The sequence below is a fragment of the Sarcophilus harrisii genome, chromosome 1 (genome assembly GCF_902635505.1).
Source record: "Sarcophilus harrisii chromosome 1, mSarHar1.11, whole genome shotgun sequence".
Classification (NCBI taxonomy): Eukaryota; Metazoa; Chordata; class Mammalia; order Dasyuromorphia; family Dasyuridae; genus Sarcophilus; species Sarcophilus harrisii.
In genome coordinates, this window is record NC_045426.1 from 327,141,757 (window position 1) to 327,153,191 (window position 11,435).

Sequence of the window (11,435 nt, forward strand, 5' to 3'; positions counted from 1 at the left end):
CCAAAGCAAAACAAAAAATGTAAAACTTGCATTCAAAAAATAAACTTCACAAGTCAAAGATGATAAAGGTATGCCTATAAAGTTGTTCATGTGAAAACAGTTGGGGTTTAGTGAACTGCAATATCATATGGGTCAGCTGTGGAGATACTGCAAATAAAAAGTTAATGTTATTATAGGCTATACTAAGAATGGGACATATTTTACTGACATCCTTTGTCCAGGGCAAGGCCACATCTGGAGTGTTGTAGTATTTTCTGGGTACCATATAATAGGAAAAACAGAGTCAAGGAGATGCCATACGAAACTGGGAATATTTAGCTTGGAGAAGAGAAGCCTTAAGAGTAGATGGTACCTGTCTTTAGTATTTTAAGGTCTACTATATGGAAGACGAATGTTATGCTTGATGTCAAAAGGCTAAGAAGCAGTGGGTAGAAGTTGAAGGAAGCTGATGTAAGAGAAACTTTCCTAAAAATTATGTGAACTAAAAATGGAAAGGACTTCCTCAGAATGTAATGACTCTGCCCCTCCCTAGTAATCTTGAAGGAAAAACTGGATGACTCCTTTCTCTGGGTTTTGTAGATGGGATTTCTGTTTAAGTAATGTTTGGATCACTTCTGCTGGTTTTTTTTATACTCCGGAAATTCTGGGAGTAACATTTGCAAATAAGAGAGTTAAAACATGATAAAAAAAACAAAACAAAACTCTACGGTGGCCATAAAACCCTTCATCGAAGTCATTCAATTGTCATTTATTACATTCTTCTAATAAAACTAACTACCCAAGATGACTGTTCTTGGAAAAAATTAAGTAGATTACACCTGTGTACAAGTTAAAACACATAATAAGCTGCGTATCACTGTAACAAAAATACTTAAAGAAAAAAACTTTTTAAAAATGTGAAACTTACTGAGCAGAATGAAAAAAAGTTTGCTGCTTAGGCTGGTCATTGCACTAAATTGATCACCATCATTACTTCTGACATAATCCATACTTAAACTCTCTTCATTTTTTAATTCAAATGTTTTTGCCACAGGAACATTAAGAACACAAAAGGCATCACTCATTGACACAGATATAGCAATTCCAAGAGAATTGAAAATCACAAATGGTGCTTGATCCTTTGTGAAGACACCTGAAGTTTGAGTAGCAGCTTCTGCAAATGCCTAAGAACAAAATATATTTTAAACCAAAAGTATAAAAATAAAACAAAGAAGTACTATAAATCATAAATATTTTATTTTTCTTGCTATTATTCAGTAATATCCAACTTTTCATGACCTCATTTGGGAGTACTTTGACATTTCCTTCTCCACTTCATTTTATAAATTAGGAAACTGGGACAAACAATTAAATAACTTGCCCAGGTCAGGCATTTAGTAAGTGTCTGAAGCCAGATTTGAACTCAGGAAGATGAATATAACTAACCTCAGGCCTGGCACTCCATCCACTATACCAAACAGCTGCCCAAATCAGGAACATAGATGACATAATAGAAATCTTTTCAAATCAAATAATCTACTGCTTAATCAAGATTAAGAACAGGTCAATTAAAAGGAGAATGCAATTCTTTACTCAAATTAATTTCTTACCTTTCCTAAATTATTCAACATTACAAGGCCACATTTAGATAAAGTAATATTCAACTGGTCTTTTGAATAGAAACTGATTACTGTTTTGTATTCTGGAACTTTATAATTTTCTTCCTCGGTGTCTGATTCAACCAAGGTCTTCTTTGCTTTTTTTTTAACCTAAAACGTTACAAACAAATTTGCTTTAAAGATAACATTAGAAACAAAAACAGTATTATTCCATTATCCATTAAAAGCATAGTCTAATTTTTAAAATAAAAGTTATAATTCATTGTGTAGTATGAAATTAGGGACACCAGTGGCACCCCAACCCTACCTAAAAATAATAAATAAATAAGCAAAAGCAAAAATCAGAGTTACCTGTAAGCAGTAAATGAAAATGGAACCAGGAGTCCCAGTAAAATCTTGATATAAAAAAACATGCCAGCTTCCAGGAGTAACTTCTAACAAGAACTACCAGAAGCCTCCTACAACAGCCTGAAATTTCCTAAAAACATCTTAATTTGAATTCCTTCCAAGGTGCATTTTTAAAAGATCAGTGTAATCTCAAAATGAGAGGTATTGGGAAGTTTGATAGAAACTCCCCCTAGCTTTAAAAGCATAAGCCTCATCCTTCAGGGCAGGGAGAGTCAGCAAGCCTACTTACTTTCCTTGGTCTTAGTAGCTACTCTACTTTTAGGGAAGATGAATTCCTAGTTCTCTTCCATTGTTCCTTCCCTTGCCCTTCATTGCTTTCCTAAGTGTCTCTGGTTTACATGGCCTTCCCTTAAATGTGACAAATGAGAGGGGTCTGTTGTTTTGAGAGGGGCCTGTTGTTTTCAGTTCTAATTGGTTCTCCTAATCCTTTCAAAAATCCTACAAGGCTGATAGCTGTTCACTATAAGAAGAAAAAGAAAAGGAGCATCTCCAAAGCACGTCTCATAAATGAAAAGATACCTAAAAGTAGCAAAACCTCAACCAACCAGTTAATTTTATCATCAGAACAGAAATCAGTTGAGAAATTATGGAAGAGAGGGAAAATCCTGAACTCTATTAAATGCTCTATCACACTGTAATCATTTTATAAAAGTTATGCCCATTTAAGCACAGGTGATCAAATTTTTCAAGCTACTATAAGCTTTTGAACTTCTTGTCCAAAAATCATGTGTATCAGCGTGCTAGATTGAAAGGTGAAAAGATTAAGATCAACTCCTAATCCTATCACTTCCTGCATGTCTTTAGACAAATCACCTAATACTACTGAGTCTCAGTTTCTTCATTATTAAAATAAGTATAATAATAATCTGTCAACTACTACACAGGATTCTTAAAACATAAGATAGGGTGAAATTTGTAATTGTGATATATTAAATTAAATATAAAATGGTAATGGTATGATTCCTGCTACTGCCATACCTTCAATATGATAGCCACTAGAGAGCTTGCTTCATATCTTTGACAGAGCTATGATTTCCATTAATAAGGATACTTCATCAAATGATAGAGACTATATCTTAGTAAAAAGACAAGTCAACAAATACTTATGAAGAGTCTATTATGGGCTGCACTGAGTCTTATACATGCAAAAATAGGTGGGGAGAGATACTTCCTGTTCTCAATAGTGCATTATCTTATGGGGGAGTTAAGTTGCAAATAAACCTATATATACAAGATAAACTGGAGATGATCAATGTAAGGATGACATTAGCATTAAGTGAAACCAGTTATGCTTCTTACCGAAAGTAGCATTTTAGCTGAAAATTAAAGGAAGTCAGAAAACAGAGATGAAGAGAGCAAGAAATTTGGACATAGGGACTGCCACTGAAAATAAACAAAGGCAGAAGATGAGGTATCTAATGTGAGAAACTGCAAAGAGGTCAGTGTCACTGGATGAAAGACGGCAAAGAGGAGAATATGGAGAAACAAGAATTAAAAGGTTGGAAGAAATCTTATGAAATTCTGTAAAAGATAAAAAGAAGATTTAATATTTAATGCTGGAGATAAAGAGAGAATCACTGGAGTTGACTGAAAGGAGTGATATGGTCAAATTTGTGTTTTAGGAAAATCACTTTGGCAGGAAAGTACAGACAGAAGTGAGGAGAGACTTCCCAACAAGCAATTATTGTAATAACCCAGGAGCTCTGTGATGAGGAACTGCAGCAGAGTGTGAGCAGTATCAGAGGAAAGAAAAGGTAAGTATAAGAGACATTATGAAGAGACTTGGCAAGAGATAAGGCACAGGAGCTGAGAGAAAGAAATAGGGAAGGTTATGAATCTAAGTAATTGAAAGGATGGTGATGTTCTCAACAGCAATAAGAAAGTCTGGAAGAGGGGAAGGCTTTAGGAGAAATACAATTAGTTCAGTTTTAGACATTTTAGATTTCTAGGGGATATCTAGTCAAGATGTCTGAAATTTTGTGAGTTGGGAGGTCAGCAAAGAGGTTAGGGTCCAGATAAGAATTTTTAATAATCATTAGTACAGAGAAGATAATTGGAACCATAGGAACCAATGAGATCATCAAATGAAATAATACAGAGGGAGAAAAGGGCACAGGACAAAGTCTTGAAGGACACTGACATTTAGTGGGCAAGATCTGGAAAAAGATCCAACAATTTAAGAAAGAAGAATGGTCGAGAGGAAGAAAAGGATCAGGAAATGAGAGTGGTTTCATGAAAAACAAAAAGAAAACACTGTCAAGAAAAAGATGACTGACAGTGTCAAAGTTGCAAAAAGACATCAAAAGAGTGATATCTTCATTCATATATAAATTGGATTTAAGCAAGGCAGCTGTGAAGTCATCAGTCTCACTCCTTTAGACTCACTGGGTCTAAGCAGTAGCTCAGGATGCAATGAGTGATGTTGGCTTCCCAAATTAAGATCTTTCTAGGTATGTTTGTCTCAAGCCATCAAAGGTGGCACAGAGGTCAAGAAAGATGAAGACTGAGGGTCATATGATTTGGCAATTAAATGATCAATTGTGCTACTTCCAGAAACCAAAACGACAAAACACCTTACCAAGCACTTAGCTTGGAGAATTATTTGTCTGTTGTAGGATAATGGATGCTATATTTACATTCTGTTGTAGAATAATGGATGTAATATGGATGCTTTATAAAAATAATGAAGTTGAGTGCTATGTAAATGCCAAAGGAAGATAGGCAATCCTGAAAAGGACTCAGTAAGCCCTCATACAAAAGGTATTAATCCTCCTTGAATACTCACACAAGCCAATTTTAAGACTAGCAGATAAATAAACATATAAAAATGCATTCAGGAGATTAGGTTGTCAAATAGGAAATTGACTAGAAATTACAGAAACTCCATCTATCAACTCTGAATACCTAAGACCTCTGGGTCTCAGTTCCCTTATATGGAAGACAATGGATATATAATCCTAAAGTTCCTTCCTAAAGTTCTTTAATATCTACCAACTACATCATAAAAGAATGTGAAGAATGTTAGAGATTAAGCAATATTCTACAAGTTGTGTGAAGTATAAAACAAAAAGATGTATGTATTATTAGGCCCAGAATATTAATTTTTTACTATTCACCTCAGTCATGTAATCATTGTTATAAAATGAGATCTATTCAATTTACAAATTTTTCCAGTTAAATATATGAATTTTATCTGAAATCACATATACCTTTATTCCAAGATTCCATGGTCGAAAATCTTCAGTTTGATCAATTTCTAACGGTTCAAGTAAAGGTTCCCATACACCAAACATTTCATTGTAGTAATGTACCTAAAAGAGATATTAAAAAAAAGAAAATCAGGCATTCATGTTCTAATACTATATAATTCTGAATTGCTTTATATGATGCTCTGAATTTCCTGAACAACCCAGACTAAATTCAATGCAAAGTTCTGAAGTATGCTTCAAACATGTTTAAAAATTTGAAATCTGGCTTTAGTTATTTGGAAAGTACTTTTCTGATAACCAAATAAGATGAAACATTTTAACATAGAACTGTTATATGAAAACACAGATAAATAAACTAAGCCTACTTGAGTAATAAGTTGAGCCAAATTACAACTAAGAAATGTTTTTGTTTTTATTTTTTTAATTTGGAGGAAACATGAGTTAGACTGAAATATCTTAAAATACAATGCAGTACGACAAAGAAGAAATAACATAGTTATTGTTTGACCTCAGAAGGGAAAACAATATGTAAAACGTTATAAGAGACAAATTTTAGGTCAACAAACCCAAGAACTTCCTACAATTGGAGTTATCAAAAATACCATCAGCTATGTTGAAAGGTAATACATATCCTGTCACTGGAGGTATCAATGATACCTGACAAAGACACCATAAAAAAGATTTCTTATTCATTAAGGGCAATCCTCTGAAATCTTCTAATTCTATGATTTCATCACTTTATTTGAGCAGAAATTTGAATTTCTTTAAATTTTAAGTCAGTTATATTAATTCAATTAAACTTCCAAAATACACACCTATCAGATTGGCTAAGATGACAGGAAAAAATAATGATGATTGTTGGAGAGGATGAGGGAAAACTGGGACATTGATGCATTGTTGGTGGAGTTGTGAACGAATCCAACCATTTTGGAGAGCAGTTTGGAACTATGCTCAAAAAGTTATCAAACTGTGCATACCCTTTGATCCAGCAGTGTTACTACTGGGATCATATCCCAAATTGATTATAAAGAAGGGAAAGGGACCTGTATGTGCACGAATGTTTGTGGCAGCCCTTTTTGTAGTGGCTAAAAACTGGAAACTGAATGGATGTCCATCAGTTGGAGAATGGCTGAATAAATTGTGGTATATGAATATTATGGAATATTACTGTTCTGTAAGAAATGACCAACAGGATGATTTCAGAAAGGCCTGGAGAGACTTACAGGAACTGATGCTGAGTGAAATGAGCAGGACCAGGAGATCATTATATACTTCAACAACAATACTATATGATGACCAGTTCTGATGGACCAGGCCATCCTCAGCAACGAGATCAACCAAATCATTTCTAATGGAGCAGTAATGAACTGAACCAGCTATGCCCAGAAAAAGAACTCTGGGAGATGACTAAAAACCATTACATTGAATTCCCAATCCCTATATTTATGCACACCTGCATTTTTGATTTCCTTCACAAGCTAATTGTACAATATTTCAAAGTCTGATTCTTTTTGTACAGCAAAATAACGTTTTGGTCATGTATACTTATTGTGTATCTAATTTATATTTTAATATATTTAACATCTACTGATCATCCTGCCATCAAGGGGAGGGGGTGGGGGGGTAAGAGGTAAAAAATTGGAACAAGAGGTTTGGCAATTGTTAATGCTGTAAAGTTACCCATGCATATATCCTATAAATAAAAGGCTATTAAATAAAAAAATAATAATAAAAAAATAAAAATAAACTTCCAAAATAATTTCTACTAATAAAAGTCTAAATTTAGTTTAAAAGTTACTCTTAATGGTCTCCAGTAACTGCAACATTAAGATTTTCTGCCCTCAGTACATATATTATAACAAAAATATCTTATTTTAAACCTGCTACTTACCACTACTTCTTTAGAAATACATCAGCATTTCAAATCTACCCCAATATACTTTGGAGAATAAAATATTGATATTACACTACAAATCAGTTTTAAAATAGGTGGAGAGTCCAATGAAGATTATAAGATTCAAAAGAATATAGAATAAGCTTTGAGACAATCAAGTCCAAATAACTACAACTTAGAGAATATACAATGAAATTTGGGGATTTTATTTGGGCAATTTATATTTATTTGAGGAAATTATATCAATTTATCAAATTATATCAAATGAATCTCAAGTTAATTTTAAGGTCAAATTTTAAGTTAATTTGTCTAAGATTCAATATTTTAAATATTTATATAAGGTTTAAAGTTTTAAGTGAAAATCATTTGTAATATGTTTTTTCAAAAGTTAAAGCAAGATGACCCAATAAACTATAAACATTAGTTCAATTTATAAGAAACTGAGTAGGCTATCTATGATTCTAAGTTCAACAGAACTAGCAAAAATAAACATTAAAACTAAGATACTATTGTTTGTTGTAAATATTAGGAAAAGGAATAATACTGCTGAGTACTTACTTCTAATTCAAGATGACAATGAAGATTGATTAGAGTACTCCAGTTTTTGCCTTCGCCTGAAAAGTATGATTTAGCTAAGAGCATTGGTACTGTTCTATGACCAACTCCAGCTTCAAGAACTACAAAAATTGAGTCAATAGTCATTTTTATCATCTCTCCATTGGGAACTAATTCTGCTGCAGCAGCTACATTTTCATTATCACCTGACTCTTCAAGAAACCACATTTTCAGCTTCTTTGTATCCACTTTGTCCCACAAATCTGGCTGAGAGGGAAATGATTCTCGAGGCTTAACTTCTGCACTTTTATAAAATGTTGACATAATAGTAATTACGGTATTTATGATAATTGGTGAAATCTAGGAGAAAAGTAATTAATCATGAACAAAAATTCTTCTAAAAACAATTACATTATAAAAACTATTGATGTATATCCTAAATTCTAGGTAAATATGATATGACTTAATTACCCAATTTTTTTATAACTGAATGTAAAGTACTAAAATTACATTATTATAAACCAAAATCCAGTGATGCATATATAAAGTATTTTATAAATTTTAAGTGCTATATTAGTTTATATTTCAATACAATTTTCCAGTTCTACATACATTAATTATAATTTAAATAAACTACTTATCAAAAATATTACAGTGTTAGTACTAACTGTGATACCAAGAATGAAGAAAATATGCTACTTTCTTCATCATACCTCTTCTTATTATATCACATTCAGTGCTTTAGAATAGAAGGCACATAATGAATTTTTAAAAATAAAAGTATGAATTAAGGAACAGGAAAAAAACCTCAAATTCTGACAATGAAAGACAGTTATTTCTTTTAAAATGTTTAAAAATTAAATTAGGAGAGGAACCCACCTTTGATAAAGCAAATACTGTTACAAAAAATACATAAATCAAAACGTAGATGTATTTTTAAGCACTTAAATTATGATAAAAAAGGAACTGCACGTAGTTATAGACTCTACTATTTTTTTTATGAATATTTAAATCATGGCTTTAAACAACATTTTAACTAACCTTGAGTGTTAGAGCTTTAACTGATATATCAACCATCTGTGGATCTGAACTCGATTGAACACTTTGAAAAAACAAATCACATGGCTGCAAAACCTGAGAGAAAAAGATTATCAGTCAGGAAAAATGAACCCTCAATATTCTCGGTATGAGATTTAATGAAACAATTCGTTTTATAGTAATGTAAAAATGCATCCAAAAGAAGAAAAATTTAGCTGCAAGCTATCTAACTCTAGAATCTGCTTTTTTCACTGGGACCATATTTTTTTTCTCTCCATATCTCTATTCTCCCACATTGTGGTTTGTACATATTATGTTTAATATGTTTGTTAAATTAAATACTTCAAATAACAAAATCAAAAGATTAATCAAAATAAAAAAAAAGTCTTTGACAAAAGTTTTAATCCTTAGTAAGAAAAAAAACCCTTCATTTATACTATTAAGAAAAAAAAAAAACTTGACAAATCATAAACCTAAACATTATATTGAAAAGTCTCTCAACCCAAAAGTTAACATTATTTAAAATGGTAAAAAAAAAAATTAGGAACTTTCTCAATAAACACAGCAAAATCAAAGATTTTCCCTTTCCTCTCTGTTAGTGAGGGAGATTAAGTATTAGCAAAAAAGTTAAGGAAGAGAATTAACACAGAAGAGTTAAAAGGGATAGGAAATAAGAGATATAAACACTATAACAATGATCAGAAGTAGAATCTATTAGGAAAAAAAACTGATCTCAGAAAAAAGTCAAAACTTAAAATATCCAATTAAGAGATAAATCTATATTATGTCAGCCATATTAATATTGCTTTAGATGCATCTTTACATATGGGTAAATGCACATTTATGTGTATATGTGTGTGTTGGACTATATGTAGATATGTATGCATGTAGGTCTATATATGTGTACATATGGATACAGGTATATATGTATGGACTTGTGTAAATGTATGTGAATGTATACATTTATAAATTCATTTGTGTTTAATTACAGCTTGCTTGCATGAGGTAGATGAAAGAGGAAAACAAGAATAAAGTAAAACATGTACAGTACAGAACAAAAGAATAACCTACATGGAAGCAAAGAAAAAATGGATACTAATGAATATAATTTCTTCTATTATTATTATATATGCTTTCATGAAATGGAAAATTATTGAAATATATTTTGAACCCTCCCTGATGTTCTGCTGAGCACATGACAAAGTTTTGTTTTGTTTTTCTTTTCTTTCTTTTTTATTGTTTTTTTTTCGTATTTTGTATTTAGTTCAATAAATAAATTAAAAATAACCCTCCTCCCAAAACATTAGAATTTAGCAAGTGAAAGCTAATGGCTTAAAGAGAAATTATGAAACAATAAAGCAAAACCAAAAGAATGAAAAAATAGAAAATAATTTTTAAAAATGCCTCAATGGAAAAAGAACTGACCTAGAAAACAGATCTAGAAATCATTTTAAAATTACTGGTACACCATGAAAACCATGATCAAAAAAAAAAAAAAAAAGAGCCTAGACATCATCTTGCAAGAAATCATCTTTCAGGAAACCTCTCCTGATAATCTAGAACCAGAGGGTAAAATAGAAATTGAAAGAATTCACTAATTATCTCCTGAAAAACATCACAAGATTAAAAACTTCCAGGAATAATATAACCAAATTCCAGAACTCCCAGATGAAAGAGAAAATAATGCAAATATCCAGAAAGAAACAATTCAAATATACTGAAGTCACAGTCAGGATAACACAAGTTTTAGCAGCTTCTACATTAAAGAATGAAAGGGCTTGGAATATGATATTCTGGAGAGCAATGGAATTAGAATTATAACCAAGAATCACCTATCCAGCAAAACTGAGTATAATCCTTTGGGGGAAAAGGTGGACATCCAATGAGAATGAAGAGTGCTGAATAAAAAAATTAAACTTTCAAATACAGGACTCAAATACAGGAGAAACATAAGTGGGTAATTAGGAAAGGGAAATTTTAAGGGACTTTATAATAAAGTTAAACTGTTTACAATTTATAATTTAATTATTCCTACATGAGAATAACACTTCAAACTCATAAGAATTTCCTCATTATTAGGGCAGTTAGGAGTACATATAGACAGAGAACACAGGTATGATTCAATACAAAGGGATAATATCTTTTAAAATTAAATTAAGGGGTGAGATATATATGTACTACAAGAAAGGAAATGGAGAGGTAGAATGATATCAATTATCTGCCATAAAAAAAGGCAAGATATAAAGGATTTACAATGGCAGTAAAGAGGGAGTGGAGGTAGAGTGAGTGAACTTTCATCCCATCAGCACTGGATTAAAAGAGGAAATAAAGTACATACTCCATATGGAAATACAAATCTCTCTTACCCTGCAGAAATGTAGAAGAAAGGGATAGTAATAAAAGGGAGGGCCTATTGATGAGCAAGATGCTCTTAGAAAAACCTACAAAGTCTTCCAGGAGCTCATGTAAAATGAACTATGTACATCATAATAGCAATGTTGTGGGATGGCCAGTTGTGAATCAATTTGCTATTCTCAGGAATACAATGATCCAAGACAACTATGAAGGCCTTATTATGAAAAATGTTATCTATACCCAGAAAAAGAACTGATTGTTTCTGAATACACCAATCAGACTCATTATCTTTCTCTGTTAATCTTTCCCTTTTTCTTCCTATCTTCTGTTATTTTAGAATGTAGCACCAATATCCCAATCTCTAAGGCTCACAATTTA

General features: G+C 31.9%; 1 protein-coding gene across 6 annotated transcripts in view; it reads right to left on the reverse strand.

Moving 5' to 3' along the window:
- Positions 1 to 11,435, reverse strand: part of VPS13A (vacuolar protein sorting 13 homolog A) — a 238,714-nt gene that overhangs the window by 100,134 nt on the left and 127,145 nt on the right. For all 6 annotated transcript variants that reach the window (XR_004230796.1, XM_031945506.1, XM_031945511.1 and 3 more), the window contains 5 exons: positions 8,706 to 8,798; positions 7,668 to 8,024; positions 5,216 to 5,317; positions 1,590 to 1,748; positions 908 to 1,163 (listed from right to left, as the gene is read on the reverse strand). Coding sequence is in view for 5 of the 6 variants with exons in the window: in XM_031945506.1 (XP_031801366.1) it covers positions 908 to 1,163; positions 1,590 to 1,748; positions 5,216 to 5,317; positions 7,668 to 8,024; positions 8,706 to 8,798 (967 nt within the window). In the remaining variant the exon portion in view is untranslated. The remainder of the gene's footprint in view (positions 1 to 907; positions 1,164 to 1,589; positions 1,749 to 5,215; positions 5,318 to 7,667; positions 8,025 to 8,705; positions 8,799 to 11,435) is intronic.